The sequence below is a fragment of the Coregonus lavaretus genome, assembly GCF_964263955.1.
Source record: "Coregonus lavaretus genome assembly, chromosome: 11".
Lineage (NCBI taxonomy): Eukaryota > Metazoa > Chordata > Actinopteri > Salmoniformes > Salmonidae > Coregonus > Coregonus lavaretus.
In genome coordinates this window covers 49,178,793-49,196,271 of record NC_139998.1, presented here as the reverse complement: position 1 = coordinate 49,196,271, position 17,479 = coordinate 49,178,793, and the positions used below count along the sequence as shown (strand labels likewise).

At 45.2% G+C, this 17,479-nt stretch overlaps 1 protein-coding gene across 1 annotated transcript in view; it reads left to right on the top strand.

Moving 5' to 3' along the window:
* Window positions 1–17,479, top strand: part of LOC311137243 (rab GTPase-activating protein 1-like) — a gene marked incomplete at its 5' end in the record, with an annotated part of 195,819 nt that overhangs the window by 42,444 nt on the left and 135,896 nt on the right. Inside the window, one exon of the mRNA XM_084171626.1 lies at window positions 1,543–1,651. Within this exon, the coding sequence (XP_084027752.1) occupies window positions 1,543–1,651 (109 nt within the window). The remainder of the gene's footprint in view (window positions 1–1,542; window positions 1,652–17,479) is intronic.

Below are 17,479 nucleotides of genomic sequence, written 5' to 3'. Positions count from 1 at the left end.
TCTGCTTACTGGTCCTACGAATTTGGACTCGAAAGACGAAAGCGATACCATGACTAAAGCATACCTTGCACAAATGTGGATGTGTCGGTCGTATTGTTTTCTTCTGGTAGTCCTCCATGTAAAGTGAGAATTAGATGACCCTGCATAGACACAGGAAACAAAGCCACTTAGAACGATCAAGATCCCCCTCTATTATCTAATCAGATAGCTACACTGCAACCAAGCCTGTCGGCGTACACATACAACCACACCCAATCTACTTGACCCATGCCCCTCCTCCGAACTCATCCAAATGAAAAATGCATGAGAGCGACAACTCATTCAATTGCCGGCCCAGCACACAAGTGCATCCCCATCCAGTCCGGTTAATCCGCAGGTGCTTAGAAAGCCAAAACAAGCCTGGGTTGGAAACATAAACCCTTTGCCTCTTTTTTTTGAAAGGAAAATCTCCACTCCACTCTGCTTCTGGGAGCATGTGAGGCAGCAAACGGAGGCTACGGTTGCATCCCAAATGGCAACCTACTCCCTATATAGTGCACGGCTTAGGGTGCATTTGGGACGTAGGCTTTTGTAGCATTGGGAACCCTAATACGAGGAAGCCTCTCATTATCTGGCTGTAGTAATTAGGACCCTGGCTGATTGCCTCTCTCTCTAGTTATCTAATCAGCAGGCAGGAAAGAAAGCCGACTGCTGTAGTTAGAAGCTAATTAAAAGATAACTATTGTAGTGCTTGCACAAGATTCTAATCCCAGCCACTAGCCACGTATGATTTTATTTGTTCCGCGGTTCTCTCATTAAAGGTGGAGTAACAGAAGTCACTGTTGTCGACCTTTCAACATATTTTACACCTGGTTCACAAGGAAATGAAAAGGGTTTGGTGAGGTATTAGTGGAGGATCCTACACAAGGGCCAAGTGGTTTTACTGCAAACATTTGTCATGTCACGTATGACTGTCAGAAGCAATTAGTTAACTATGGTAATGCATTGCCTATAAATGTCTTCGATGTATAGTATAGTGTTAAAATAGGGCCCTTGTGCTAAAGCGTTAGCTTTAATCCACAGTGATACAAAACCATCTGTGTGCAATGTGACAAAGCCCAACTTTAGAAGTGACCTGCATAGTTGAGTGAGCCCAGTCTCTCTGTGCTCTGATTGCACGGGCTCCCTGTGAACCCTATTGCCAGACACTCTGGCCAAAAGACTGCCGGTGGTATCCTTGGTGCTCTCCGCTGCCGCTCTATTTAATTTCCTCCTGTACGTGTAATTATATTTTCACCGCGCTCCCCTCGGGCAGTGGCAAAGGTGATGCTAACTTTAGAAGGTGTTTTTTCAAACGGAGGCACTCTGAAACATATTGAGGATGTCTAAAGAGGGACTTTTCAACAGCTCTGTACAAAATCATATTTTTTTTTTGCGATGTAGAATTGACTTGTCAGTGCTGTTGCAGTTATACATTATCGACCAGTCCACTTGCAATCTCTTGGTAAAATATTTATAGTAATGTGTTAACAGATGAATCCCACGCACCGTGTGTTTGTGTAGGGTGGTGAGAAGGATGGCCAGGGGGATTCCATGTTGGAGGTAGTGAGTCTGCAGAGGGAGACTGAGAGGAACAACTGGGGCCACGTTGAGGAAGAGGAGCCTGAGGAAGGTATGGAGCTGTCTCTGTCTTACCCTCTCCCTGTCTCTGTCTTACCCTCTCTCCCTGTCTCTTTCCCTCTCCCTCTCCCTGTCTCTGTCTTACCCTTTCTCCCTGTCTCTGTCTTACCCTCTCTCCCTGTCTTACCCTATCTCCCTGTCTCTTTCCCTCCCCCTGTCTCTTTCCCTCCCCCTGTCTCTTTCCCTCCCCATGTCTCTGTCTTACCCTTTCTCCCTGTCTCTGTCTTACCCTTTCTCCCTGTCTCTGTCTTAGCCTTTCTCCCTGTCTCTGTCTTATCCTCTCTCCCTGTCTCTGTCTTACCCTCTCTCCCTGTCTCTGTCTTACCCTCTCTCCCTGTCTCTTTCCCTCCCCCTCTCTCTGTCTTATCCTCTGTCTCTGTCTTACCCTCTCTCCCTGTCTCTGTCTTACCCTCTCTCCCTGTCTCTGTCTTACCCTCTCCCCCTGTCTCTGTCTTACCCTTTCTCCCTGTCTCTGTCTTACCCTCTCTCCCTGTCTCTTTCCCTCCCCCTGTCTCTGTCTCTTTCTTACCCTCTCTCCCTGTCTCTTTCCCTCTCCCTGTCTCTGTCTTACCCTCTCCCCATGTCTCTGTCTTACCCTTTCTCCCTGTCTCTGTCTTACCCTCTCCCCCTGTCTCTGTCTTACCCTCTCTCCCTGTCTCTGTCTTACCCTCTCTCCCTGTCTCTGTCTTACCCTCTCCCCCTGTCTCTGTCTTACCCTTTCTCCCTGTCTCTGTCTTACCCTCTCTCCCTGTCTCTTTCCCTCCCCCTCTCTCTCTTACCCTCTCTCCCTGTCTCTTTCCCTCCCCCTCTCTCTCTCTTACCCTCTCTCACTGTCTCTTTCCCTCCCCCTCTCTCTCACTCCTCTTTCTATTTCTGTCCATCTCTCTCTATCCCCCTCCTCTTTCGGTCTCCATATATGTCTCTGTGCCCCCTGAAGACAGTAAGAGTGCATTGTTGTGTTGGGCTGCTACTGTTGACATGGAGAGGTCGGGGAAAGGCCAGCCAACAAGGTCACCATGAGAACTTATTCACCTCTCCAGCAAAACGACATGGCACATTGAATTCCATCCTCCTCATTCACACGGACATCATTTCATTACCAAATATTGCTTGATTGAAAAATGTGTTCTGTCCCCCCCATAATGCCCAGAAGACCTTGCTATGCTCAATTTCCAAGAAAAATGACCTGCGTCTTGGAGCTTACTTAGATGTACAAGGTGAGAGAGAAAAAACAGATTGCTTTTGCACAAATAGCTTGTTGGAGGAGAGCATTTGTTTTATTGATATATTTCGGGCAATCGTTTCTCCTCGGTGGCGGAAACACCTCATACAGATGAGATCTGTCCAGATATTCACCCTGAATTGAACGTTATCAACACGTTGGCTCACTTTGCATTTTCTTGCGGCTCGCTCCCCTCCTTGTATTTGCCGGCCATTAATCAACTATGAAGTTTAATTTAGTTTGGGTGTGTGTGAGCCGCCGTGAGGGGGAGGCGTTGGCGCGCGCGCGTGTGTAGAAGTGTTGCATGGTAAAACTTCTGTACTTTTTGGATACTAGAACATGAAAAACTGTTTGGTACTAGAATTTTTGTTGCTTTCGGTACTTCTGTCAAATGTATCTCACGGATCAAGTCTGTCTATCAGCGCAGCCGATGTCCCCCTGATAGCACGAGCGCACCGTGCCTGCTCCTCTTAGCCAGCACTGGCAGTCTGGGCTGCATCATGTTAGCTCCCCACTGTGCCTGCTCCTCTTAGCCAGCACTGGGAGTCTGGGCTGCATCATGTTAGCTCCCCACCGTGCCTGCTCCTCTTAGCCAGCACTGGCAGTCTGGGCTGCATCATGATAGCTCACCCATTCATGCTGCACAGAAGTTAACACACTTGAATAATGCGACACGACATGTAGAAATCTTAAAACCGTTAATTACTGTTCGCTAAACAATGTCCATACAGGCTAGAACACTTTACAATGCAAGATGATACCGGTAGGTTCCAGCTTTGTAGGCTATCTTTTCTTGCCGTCTTACAGCTGAAGCTATAACATCAAATGCAAATGTTGTTGATCAGTACAGTAAAATAAGTCCCAAATGGAAGGGAAACAGATTGTAATCTGTAGCCGCATGAAATAAGCCAAAACAAGTGCAATAACTCAATGCATGCACACACTCCTATTGAATATGCATTCACCTATATTGTGGATAGGCCTAGGCTACATCTTGACTTACCCAGTTCATCGATAGTGATTTACTATTTGGTGAACTTGGTAATTCCATCAGAGATGGTTAAAACAAGTGTCAGGGTAGATGACATCATTTTTAAAATGAGATCATATGAATTAATACATACTGTGCTAAAAGGAATCAAAACCAATTTAAACAAATATTTTCCAATGTTGGTATACATATGATAATAGATACATATGAATAAACATTCATTTTTAACATGATCATTACATTAAAGTGTGCTATAAGTGCAGCAATAATTCATTAATTAATAACATGAGTTCCTATTTTACCATTATGTGTTCTGGCTCTAACCAGAATAGAAAGAGAAGTGGGAGGCCCCGATGCACAACTGAGCAAGAGGACAAATACATTAGTGTCTAGTTTGAGAAAAAGATGCCTCACAGGTCCTCAACTGGCAGCTTCATTAAATAGTACCCGCAAAACACCAGTCTCAACGTCAACAGTGGAGAGGTGACTCCGGGATGCTGACCTTCTAGACAGAGTTGCAAAGAAAAAGCCACAGACACTGGACATTTTCTTTGCAACTCTGCCTAGGTCAGCATCTCGGAGTCGCCTCTTCACTGTTGACGTTGAGACTGGTGTTTTGCGGGTACTATTTAATTAAGCTGCCAGTTGAGGACATGTGAGGTGTCTGTTTCTCAAACTAGACACTAATGTATTTGTCCTATTGCTCAGTTGTGCACCGGGGCCTCCCACTCCTCTTTCTATTCTGGTTAGAGCCAGTTTGCGCTGTTCTGTGAAGGGAGTAGTACACAGCGTTGTACGAGATCTTCAGTTTCTTGGCAATTTCTCGCATGGAATAGCCTTCATTTCTCAATAGCCATTTTGAGCCTGTAATCGAACCCACAATTGCTGATGCTCCAGATACTCAACTAGTCTCAAGAAGGCCAGTTTTATTGCTTCTTTAATCAGCACAACAGTTTTCAGCTGTGCTAACATAATTGCAAAAGGGTTTTCTAATGATCAATTAGCCTTTTAAAAATGATAAACTTGGATTAGCAAACACAACGTGCCATTGGAACACAGGACTGATGGTTGCTGATAATGGGCCTCTGTACGCCTATGTAGATATTCCATTAAAAATCAGACGTTTCCAGCTACAATAGTCATTTACAACATTAACAATGTCTACACTGTATTTCTGATCAATTGGATGTTATTTGAATGGACAATTTTTTATTTTATTTTTCTTCAAAAACAAGGGAATTTCTAAGTAACCCCAAGCTTTTGAACGGTTGTATGTATGTATGGTATGTATGGTATGTATGGTATGTATGGTATGTATGGTATGTATGTATGTATGTATGTATGTATGTCCGAAGAAGACTAGAGAAGAGATTACTAGAAACTAACTAGGTTTCCCCTTTTATCTGTGGATTAATTGTCAGAGTAGAGAAAACATGATTTTGTGGGACTCAAAATGGGTCAAAATTCTACAAAGATCCATAAAAAAGGACCTTGTGCATTTCAGGTAAAATAACAACCCAATGTTTATATCCCAGGACAAATTAGCTAGCAACAGCAAGCTAGATAGCTATATGTGCTTCGACATGTCCCTAAATTAATATAGTTGGTTGAGATTTTTATATTTCAACCTGCGTGTCCTGACCGTGTCCGGTGTGGATGCCCGGTCTAGTCAGCATGTTAGCTGTTCTTATATTTTGTACCAATCAAAGCATATATCATGCCTAGTGGCACACTGAGTTTTTGCACATTACAAGAAAAGTGACTATTCAGCTTCAGCTAACCATCCTAAAATCTCATAAAAATGTGGTGTGTTTGGTGTAGCAGTAATGTTATAGCCCTACTATGGTATTATATTCTGTTCTGTTATATAAAATGCAAATGAATCATTATGTGAACTTGCGAGACATTGATTCTTTGATCTAACATTACTATTAATATAATAATAATATGCCATTTAGCAGACGCTTTTATCCAAAGCGACTTACAGTTATGTGTGCATACATTTTTACGTATGGGTGGTCCCGGGGATCGAACCCACTACCCTGGCGTTACAAGCGCCATGCTCTACCAATTGAGCTACAGAGGACCACCATTGTGAGACATTGTGAGACAGGATCTTTTATTTGTAATAATAATAAGTGAGGAGTATGACTATTATAGGCTTAGGCAACAGATCTTAATGAAATGTCATTTTAAGCAAAAGGTGCTGAAAGGACAGTGCCAGGATCGCGCAATGATGTTAATTAAGAAGTTGAACCAACTTGTGGTGTTGAAGGACAGCTCTGCCATTCGGCCAGTTCAGGAACAAACAACTATAATTTTCAGCAGACCTATAGCCTAATAGGCCTAGAACTAAGTGGTGTAACTATTTGTAGTCTACAGCCTAATTTAAATACAAATACAGCTTAATATCATTGCACTGTTTGCGAGTAGAGCTTTATTGTGAGTAGGCATTTCCTTATATTGTGTAGTTTACACGCTGTATCATAAATAAGATTTGATTTGATTAGCTTGAACACATGGTTACAATATACCCTGTTACAGAATAAAAGAAACCGGAGAAGTGAACTATTCATTCATATCATTTATTTGCATAGATAAAAATGCTATCAAATCAATTGACCAAGTAGTGAACATAAATCATTACTTTGTAGAATTGCACAACCATAAAATCTAGTTGTTGGTGTGGTGTAGTCATGCATCTCAAAAACGATAACCTAAATGCATTATTACCTCCAACTTGGCCCAATTAACATTTCCAATTGCCCACCCTGACATACCAAGCTAGAACGGGCCAAGTGTCTCAACCAATAGCCAATGTAGGCTAAATGTCCCAAGCATGACTACAGCAGCTTCCAGAGGGGGTCAGGCTCCTTGGGCTTTGCGATGGCCACTCTGGTCGGCAAAACGGCGTTGCCATAACCAAGTGGTCACATATCGTTCTGGGTTCCACTGCTCAAGAGGGGCCCGTGGAGTTTTATGAACATCTTCAAGGCAAACACACAGTGATTTTTATTTTTTTTTACCTACCTCTAGGCTGCTATACATATTTATTTGGTTTGTCATCTTATAGTTTTTCATAGAGTTTTTGTGGTAATTAAATATAATTTATTTAGAATTTATCCAAATAAATTTTCCAGAAATGTTAGATTTTTTAAATGTTTTAGTAATTTAGTAGACACTCTCTTATACAGAGCGACTTACTTCTGACGTCAGAGGAGTCGAGTGTTGGTTTCTTGAGGAGGGGAGCGACTTGGGACATTTTGAAGTCAGAGGGGACGCAGCTAGTGGTCAGGGATGAGGAATGGGAAAAGGTCTCCAGAAATGGTCTGGAGGAGGGGATGGGGTCGAGCGGGCAGGGTGTCGGGCGGCCAGACCTCACTAGTAGCAGGATTTCATCTGGAGAGAGAGGGGAAAAGAAGTCAAGGCATAGGGTAGTTCTGTATTAGTGGGACCAGTGGACTCAATAGGCTGAGTGAATGAGGAGTGGATGTCGTCAACCTTCTTTTCATAGTGGTTGACAAAGTTGTGGGGGGGATTAGAGGGAGGAGAAGGTGGAGAAGAGTTTCCTAGGTTTAGAGGCAGAAGCTTGAAATTTAGAGTGATAGAAAGTGGCTTTAGCAGTGGATACTGAGGAAGAGAAGGTAGAGAGAAGGGAGTGAAAGGATGATGGGTCCTCTGGAAGTTTAGTTTTCTTCTGTTTTCACTCAGCTTCCCGCAGCCCTGTTCTGTAAGCTCTAAATGAGTCACTCAGTCAAGGAGCAGGAGGGGAAGGCCTAGCTGGCCGGGAGGAAAGGGGACAGTGCGAATCATAGGATGTGGAAAGGGAGGAGAGTAGGGTCGAAGAGGCAGAATCAGAAGACAGGAGGGAGAAGGATTTAGCAGAAGGGAGAGATGATAGGATAGAAGAGGAGAGAGAGATAGCAAAGATTGCGAAGGCGCATGACCATCTGGGTAGGGACTGAGTGGCTAGGGTTGGAGGAAAGGAAAGGAAAAAAAGTAGTGATCAGAGACCTGAAGGTGGGTTGCCTTGAGATTAGTAGGCGAACAGCCTCTAGTAAAGATGAGGTCAAGCGTATTGCCTGCCTTGTGAGTTGGAGTTGGTTCTCAAGTGTATTCGAGTCAAATTGAAAAAAGTGAGGGAGCGCTGCTCCGGCAGCTCTACACCCCTGCACTTAGCCTATCGATTGCAAGGTGCAACCTTTGTCCAAAACATTGGATTCTGGTCCTGTCATTCAACGCGATGGCCTTTACCACGTATGCGTTATCGTTATGCACACTTGCTGCTCCTCTTTCAGGCCCCAGGCGGCTAAAGCTTCTCTCAACCCCAGAGCAATGTTTTCTCCCATGTTCTCTCCGGGGAAGGAGCCTATGATGTTTGCAAGCACCGACCTTTCAGTTGAAACTCCTCATCAATAAAGTGTCCTTTGCTAGACCTAAGGTCTGACGTAGTCGCGTAATAATCAACGTGTGAGCTCTTTCAACTTCTCCCTTAATTTTGTTATACAGTGTTGGGATGGTGACTTGGGAGAAATATGGAATCTTATGTCCTGTCCACCTTGTTTATCATCTTCTTGAAGCAGTCTTTGCTGACAGTGTATATAGGAATCATGTTTTTGGCTATGTGATAGATGGGTAATAGCCTCTGAGATAAAAAAATAATATTTGTTTAAATATATTGTAGTTTACTTTTTTGTTGTTGTTGACAGACTAAAACCTACATGGACAAAAACATTAATGACATCACACTTGCTCAGACCCACATGTTCCCACCGTTACCACACCCAATGTTGTTTCTTATGCTTGTAAGACTCTGCCCCATATGACTTAAAATTGTGTCGTTGTTTGTCTGTAGCCAGATTTTTTTATTCTTCTATATTTAAATATTAAAGTAGCTACTCTTCCTGGGGTCCTGCAACATTAAGGCAGATACAGTGCATTCGGAAAGTATTAAGACCCGTTAAGCTTTTCCACATTTTGTTACGTTACAGCCTTGTTCTACATTTACATTTTACATTTTAGTCATTTAGCAGACGCTCTTAACCAGAGCGACTTACAGGAGCAATTAGGGTTAAGTGCCTTGCTCAAGGGCACATTAACGTCATTTAGCAGACGCTCTTAGCCAGAGCGACTCACAAATTGGTGCGTTCACCCTATAGCCAGTGGGATAACCACTTTACAATTTGGGGGGGGGGTTAGAAGGAATACTTTAGCCTATCCCAGGTATTCCTTAAAGAGGTGGGGTTTCAAATGTCTCCGGAAGGTGGTGAGTGACTCCGCTGTCCTGGCGTCGTGAGGGAGCTTGTTCCACCATTGGGGTGCCAGAGCAGCGAACAGTTTTGACTGGGCTGAGCGGGAGCTGTGCTTCCGCAGAGGAAGGGGAGCCAGCAGGCCAGAGGTGGATGAACGCAATGTCCTCGTTTGGGTGTAGGGACTGATCAGAGCCTGAAGGTACAGGGGTGCCGTTCCCCTCACTGCTCCAAAGGCAAGCACCATGGTCTTGTAGCGGATGCGAGCTTCAATTGGAAGCCAGTGGAGTGTGCGGAGGAGGGGGGTGACGTGAGAGAACTTGGGAAGGTTGAACACCAGACGGGCTGCGGCATTCTGGATGAGTTGTAGGGGTTTAATGGCACAGGCAGGGAGCCCAGCCAACAGCGAGTTGCAGTAGTCCAGACGGGAGATGACAAGTGCCTGGACCAGGACCTGCGCCGCTTCCTGTGTAAGGCAGGGTCGCACTCTCCGAATGTTGTAGAGCATGAACCTGCAGGAGCGGGTCACCGCCTTGATGTTGGCGGAGAACGACAGGGTGTTGTCCAGGGTCACGCCTAGGCTCTTCGCACTCTGGGAGGAGGACACAGCGGAGTTGTCTACCGTGATGGCGAGATCATGGAACGGGCAGTCCTTCCCCGGGAGGAAGAGCAGCTCCGTCTTGCCAGGGTTCAGCTTGAGGTGGTGATCCGTCATCCATACTGATATGTCTGCCAGACATGCAGAGATGCGATTCGCCACCTGGTTATCAGAAGGGGGAAAGGAGAAGATTAGTTGTGTATCGTCAGCGTAGCAATGATAGGAAAGGCCATGTGAGGATATGACAGAGCCAAGTGACTTGGTGTATAGGGAGAAAAGGAGAGGGCCCAAAACCGATCCCTGGGGGACACCAGTGGTGAGAGCACGTGGTGCGGAGACAGCTTCCCGCCACGCCACTTGGTAGGAGCGACCGGTCAGGTAGGACGCAATCCAGGAGTGAGCCGCGCCGGAGATGCCCATTTCGGAGAGGGTGGAGAGGAGGATCTGATGGTTCACAGTATCAAAGGCAGCAGACAGGTCTAGAAGGACAAGAGCAGAGGAGAGAGAGTTAGCTTTAGCAGTGCGGAGAGTCTCTGTGACACAGAGAAGAGCAGTCTCAGTTGAATGACCAGTCCTGAAACCTGATTGGTTTGGATCAAGAAGGTCATTCTGAGAGAGATAGCAAGAGAGTTGGCTAAAGACGGCACGCTCAATAGTTTTGGAAAGAAAAGAAAGAAGGGATACTGGTCTGTAGTTGTTGACATCAGTGGGGTCGAGTGTTGGTTTTTTGAGAAGGGGAGTAACTCTCGCTCTCTTGAAGACGGAAGGGACATGGCCAGCGGTCAAGGATGAGTTGATCAGCGAGGTGAGGTAGGGGAGAAGGTCACCGGAGATGGTCTGGAGAAGGGAGGAGGGGATGGGGTCAAGCGGGCAGGTTGTTGGGCGGCCTGCAGTCACAAGTCGCAGGATCTTATCTGGAGAGAGAGGGGAGAAAGAAGTCAAAGCATAGGGTAGGGCAGTGTGAGCAGGACCAGCAGTGTCATTAGACTTAACAAACAAGGATCGGATGTCGTCAACCTTCTTTTCAAAGTGGTTGACGAAGTCATCCACAGAGAGAGAGGAGGGGGGGGGGGGGGAGGGAGGATTCAGGAGGGAGGAAAATGTGGCAAAGAGCTTCCTAGGGTTAGAGGCAGATGCTTGGAATTTAGAGTGGTAGAAGGTGGCCTTAGCAGCAGAAACAGATAAAGAAAATGTAGAGAGGAGGGAGTGAAAAGATGCCAGGTCGGCAGGGAATTTAGTTTTCTTCCATTTCCGCTCCGCTGCCCGGAGCTCTGTTCTGTGAGCTCGCAATGAGTCATCAAGCCACGGAGCTGGAGGGGAGGACCGAGCCGGCCGGGAGGATAGGGGACACAGAGAGTCAAAGGATGCAGAAAGGGAGGAGAGGAGGGTTGAGGAGGCAGAGTCAGGAGATTGGAGGGAGAAGGATTGAGCAGAGGGAAGAGATGATAGGATGGAAGAGGAGAGAGTAGTGGGAGAGAGAGAGCGAAGGTTGCGGCGGCGCATTACCATCTGTGTAGGGGCAGAGTGAGTAGTGTGGGAGGAGAGTGAGAGAGAAAAGGAAACAAAGTAGTGGTCGGAGACTTGGAGGGGAGTTGCAGTGAGATTAGTAGAGGAGCAGCATCTAGTGAAGATGAGGTCAAGCGTATTGCCTGCCTTGTGAGTAGGGGGGGACGGTGAGAGGGTGAGGTCAAAAGAGGAGAGGAGTGGAAAGAAGGAGGCAGAGAGAAATGAGTCAAATGTGGACATAGGGAGGTTGAAATCCCCCAAAACTGTGAGGGGTGAGCCATCCTCAGGGAAGGAACTTATCAAGGCGTCAAGCTCATTGATGAACTCTCCAAGGGAACCTGGAGGGCGATAGATGACAAGGATATTAAGCTTAAATGGGCTAGTGACTGTGACAGCATGGAATTCAAATGAGGAGATAGACAGATGGGTTAGGGGAAAAATTGAGAATGTCCACTTGGGAGAGATGAGGATTCCTGTACCACCACCCCTCTGACCAGATGCTCTCGGGGTATGCGAGAACACATGGTCAGACGAGGAGAGAGCAGTAGGAGTAGCGGTGTTTTCAGTGGTGATCCATGTTTCCGTCAGCGCCAGGAAGTCGAGGGACTGGAGGTTGGCATAGGCTGGGATGAAGTCAGCTTTGTTGGCAGCAGAACGGCAGTTCCAGAGGCTGCCTGCGACCTGGAACTCCACGTGGGTGGTGCGTGCAGGGACCACCAGATTGGAGAGGCAGCAGCCACGCGGTGTGGTGCGTTTGTGTAGCCTGTGCAGAGAGGAGAGAACAGGGATAGGCAGAGGCATAGTTGACAGGCTGTAGCAAATGGCTACAAAAATGCAGAGGAGATCGGAATGAAATGGGCTAAGCATCTGGGAGTGGAGAGAGCAGGGCCTCCCTCACCAAAACTTCTACCTCGGAAACTAAAATTGTTTCACTGAACCACCCGAAGAAAAAACTCTCCCAACTTCCGCCTTTGGAAATCAGAATTGTTGTGAACCACAGCGGTTCAATGTTTAAAGGAGTAGACTCAACCCACTTTGTTCAGCTAGCCAACTATGACTCCATAGCCAACTAGCAGACTAGCATCCAATAACAATAACACACCGTTTAGCGCCAACACTTGGTCACAACAAACCACCAATATTGTGATAACACACTAAACAGATCATTCGTGTCTGTGTCAAGTTCCTTACATGACGCAGCAATGATTAGACGTTGGCTAGCTAGGACAAGTAAATTGTGGTTAGCTACTTCAGTACAGCCAAATGGTCATGTTGGGTAGCTAGCAATGGCCACTGTGTCGACTCTGTTTGAAGAACGGCTAGCTAGCTAGCTTCGTGCTACAGCTGGCACGGCCGAGGACACTGCCAAGACACAGTAACTACCCACAACAACCCACGAAGCCTAGCTATGACGCCGTAGCCAACCTGCAAGCTAGCATCCATTAACACACAACTTAGCATCAACACCTGGCCACAACAAACTGCCAAGAGTGTGTCAGCACACCAAACAGACAATTCAAGTCCGTGTCGAGTTTCCTTCACAACGCAGCAAAAAAAATAAAAAAAAATAAATAATAATAATAATAATAATTAAACGTTGGAACCAGCTCTCCAGCGTTGCTAATCGTTACCAATAGCTACCCGCTAGCTAGCTAGCTTCCATTCTAAAATGGATTAAATTGTTTTTTTCCCCCCTCAGACAATACCCAATGATGACAAAGCAAAAACAGTTTTTTTAGATTTATTTTAGCACATTTATTACAAATAAAAACTGAAATATTACATTTACATAAGTATTCAGACCATTTACCCATTCTTCACTGCAGATCCTCTCAAGCTCTGTCAGGTTGGATGGGGAGCGTCGCTGCACAGCTATTTTCAGGTCTCTCCAGAGATGTTAGATCGGGTTCAAGTCCGGGCCACTCAAGGACATCCAGAGACTTGTCCCGAAGTCACTCCTGCGTTGTCTTGGCTGTGTGCTTAGGGTCGTTGTCCTGTTGGAAGGTGAACCTTCGCCCCAGTCTGAGGTCCTGAGCGCTCAGGAGCAGGTTTTCATCAAGGATCTCTCTGTACTTTGCTCCGTCTTTCCCTCGATCCTGATTAGTCTCCCAGTCCCTGCCGCTGAAAAACATCCCCACAGCATGATCCTGCCACCACCATGCTTCAACGTAAGGATGGTGCCAGGTTTCTTCCAGACATGACGCTTGGCATTCAGGCCCAAAAGTTTAATCTTGGTTTCGTCATACCAGAGAATCTTGTTTCTCATGGTCTGAGATTCCTTTAGGTGCCTTTTGGCAAACTCCAAGCAGGCTGTCATGTGCCTTTTACTGAGAAGTGGCTTCCGTCTGGCCACTACCATAAAGGTGTGATTGGTGGAGTGCTGCAGAAATAGTTGTCCTTCTGGAAGGTTCTCCCATCTCCACAGAGGAACTCTGGAGCTGTGTCAGAGTGACCATCGGCCACTGTGTTCTTGGGGACCTTCAATGCTGCAGAAATGTGTTGGTACCCTTACCCAGATCTGTGCCTCGACACAATCCTGTCTCGTATCTCTACGGACAATTCAGGATGCACTTGAGCTCAATTTCGAGTCTCCTAGCAAAGCGTCTAAATACTTATGTAAATAAGGTGTTTCTGTTTTTTATTTGTCATTATGGGGTATTGTGTGTAGATTGCTGAGGATTATTATTTGTTTTAATCCATGTTTGAATAAGGCTCTAACGTAACAAAATGTGGAAAAAGTCAGGGGGTTCTGAATACATTCCAAATGCACTGTATACAATTTAAAATATTACATGACATATTTCATAACAGTTTACCCAATACATTAAGTGTGTTCCGTCAGGCCACTACTCCACTATCACGTATTTACAATACAACATCCATTTGTACGTGTGTGTAGCGTAAGTGTCTTTTCGTGTGTGTGTGTGTGTTCAGTCTATCATTTCTATGTGTCTGCGGGAAAGAAAATGTGTAGGGCCATACACTTAACTGCATCGGCAATCAATGCCTGCTTAACTTAGATGGCTGGCTATGGCTGGGACTCTTTGCTGCTGTCTTTTTTCACCATGCAATCGTCGTAAAGAAGGGGATGGTTCTTCTTCAAATGATTGAATAAATGTGTTGTCTCAACAACTCTCAAGCACTTTTTGCACAACCCTTGCATCGGTTTGCCTTCAGCCAAAATACTGCCATACCACCGAAGATGCGCCCTTCTTTGGCACTAAATCAACGTTCTCGTTAGCACTAGTAGCACTCATGTTTCTGACACACTCTGAGAAGCCCTTTCTCTCCTCACCAGCATCTAACTGCTCTAACCGCTCTAAGTGGGGAAGATTGTAATTGGCCAGCATGTGCATGCCATGCGCCGACTGAGAGCCCGCTTGTGATTGGTCAGCATCCTCTGTGCATGTAGAAAGTGAATTAATGGAGTCTAGGGCATCTTATTGGAGGTATCGTAGTCTAAGTAACGTTTTTGTATTAACGGAGTGTCAAAGAAAGGAGAAAATCGCAGCCTCTTGCGATATGGATATTGAACATGTCAATATCGCAATTTCGATCTGAATTTCTGAATTTGATTAATCATGCAGCCCTAGTGTGTGTGTGTAGGTTTGTCTGTGTGTGATAGGGCTGTGACGGTCATGGAATTTTGGAATAACCGTTATTGGTCAGCCAAATGACCGTGTACAGCATTATAATCGTTTGAATAGCAACAACAAATATGCACATTTTCTCCTCCCGCTCCTGGCTGCATGCGCTACTGCTGCAGGGAGAGGGGGTGTTGCCTAGGCAACAAAGTTTCATCACATTGTAAAGAGTCCACGTTACTGTGGAAACTGACTCAACTGCTTGAATGCCCGGCATTCCTATCTTCCGTCAGCTGTTCATTCCACACCAAAAAAATAATGTTATTCTTTTTTAAATTGACGTTTATTTTATTTTCATGACAGTCTTCATCCATAATTGTCGGACACACAATTATACAGTAATTGTGCCAGCCCTAGTGTGTGAGAACCTTTGTTTGTGTGTTTGCGGGTGTGTGGGTGTGTTAGTGCTGAGCGATCTACCGTCATTTCAGTTTTTTTTGTTATTAAATAAGTAATTGACTGACATCGGTTTAATTACTTGAAATCCACTTAGTACATTTTTTTGTGAGCCCAACGTGCAGTTTCTCTAGAAAGAAATCATGTCAAGAACTATGTGGGACGTTGGGCTGAAGGGAGTTGTAGTTTTCATTAAGCAAATATTCAACCTAGTTCAATGTGGTAATTAACTACAATGACCGTAATCCATTGCACCTGTTTTTCCGGCATGGACCGAGATGGATACACTTTTATGCCTGCTATGTTAGGTTAGATACACACAGACCGCATAGAATGGATGACAGAGGAATATTCACAACGATGAGAGAGGGATAGAGACAGTTGGTGAAAGTATGCCTTATCTTTGAAGACCTAGTAAAATGATTTAGTCAGACAGCTCTGCAGGCAGGCTAGCCTTGCTAAATAGGATGACTAAAGACCGTACGGTATGGGGAGCACAGAGAACGTTGTTTGGCTGCTACTGCATGAGCCAGGATCAGGTGAATGAAAAATAATAGTCATCAAATAGCCTCTGTAAATTGGTATAGAATGAGCTTGATCCCCTCTGTCGAAGACGCTTGGACCTTCTTTTTTTATATTTTCAGTGGTATTGTTAACAAACGCCCCCATAATTAAAATTATAATTAAAAACAGTTTCATCCCCTGGTTCGACCGTGATCTGGCAGAGTTACTCCACCTCAAGAATTCCATTTGGCGAAAGGCTCGGCACATGCTTACTCAGGCTGACTGGCTCTCGTTCAGGCAAATTAGAAATAAGTGCACTCAGACTATCCGGAAGGCCAAAGTTAGTTACTTTAAGGAGCAGTTCTCTCTCTGTGGGTCGAACCCCAAGAAGTTCTGAAAAACGGTTAAAGACCTGGAGAATAAACCCTCCTCCTCACAGCTGCCCATGTCCCTTAATGTTGATGATGTGGTTGTTACTGACCAAGAGCACATGGCTGATATCTTTAATCACCACTTCATTAAGTTAGGATTCCTATTTGACTCAGCCATGCCTCCTTGCCCATCCACCATTTCCTCTTCTCCCAGTGCTTCTAATGCGACTTGCCCCGATGCTCCTCCCTCTTTTCCCCTGCCCCGCTACAAAGTTTCTCCATGCAGGCGGTCAAGGAGTCAGAATTGCTAAAGAAGCTGACCTTTTTAACCTGTCTCTCCTCTGGGGAGGTTCCCATTGCTTGGAAGGCAGCCACGGTGCATCCTTAATTTAAAGGGGGAGATCAAGCTGATCCTAACTGTTATAGGCCAATTTCTATATTGCCCTGTTTATTAAAAGTGTTGGAAAAACTTGTCAATATTCAAAAAAAAAAAAAAAAAAAAAAAATTCAGCTGACTGGCTTTCTTGATGTCTATAGTATTCTCTCTGGTATGCAATCTGGTTTCCGCGCAGGTTATGGATGTGTCACTGCAACCTTAAAGGTCCTAAATGATGTCACCATTGCCATTGATTCTAAGCAATGTTGTGCTGCTATTTTTATTGACTTGGCCAAAGCTTTTGATACGGTAGACCATTCATCTTTGTCGAGTATTGGTGTCTCTGAGGGGCGTTTGGCCTGGTTTGCTAACTACCTCTCTCAGAGAGTGCAGTGTATAAAGTCAGAACAGCTGCTATCTCAGCTGCTGCCTGTCACCAGGGGAGTACCCCAAGGCTTGATCCTAGGCCCCACGCTCTTCTCAATTTACATCAACAATATAGCTTGGGCAGTAGGAAGCTCTCTCATCCATTTACAGTGGGGAGAACAAGTATTTGATACACTGCCGATTTTGCAGGTTTTCCTACTTACAAAGCATGTAGAGGTCTGTAATTTTTATCATAGGTACACTTCAACTGTGAGAGACGGATTCTAAAACAAAAATCCAGAAAATCACATTGTATGATTTTTAAGTAATTAATTTGCATTTTATTGCATGACCTAAGTATTTGATACATCAGAAAAGCAGAACTTAATATTTGGTACAGAAACCTTTGTTTGTAGTTACAGAGATCATACGTTTCCTGTAGGTCTTGACCAGGTTTGCACACACTGCAGCAGGGATTTTGGCCCACTCCTCCATACAGACCTTCTCCAGATCCTTCAGGTTTCGGGGCTGTCGCTGGGCAATACTGACTTTCAGCTCCCTCCAAAGATTTTCTATTGGGTTCAGGTCTGGAGACTG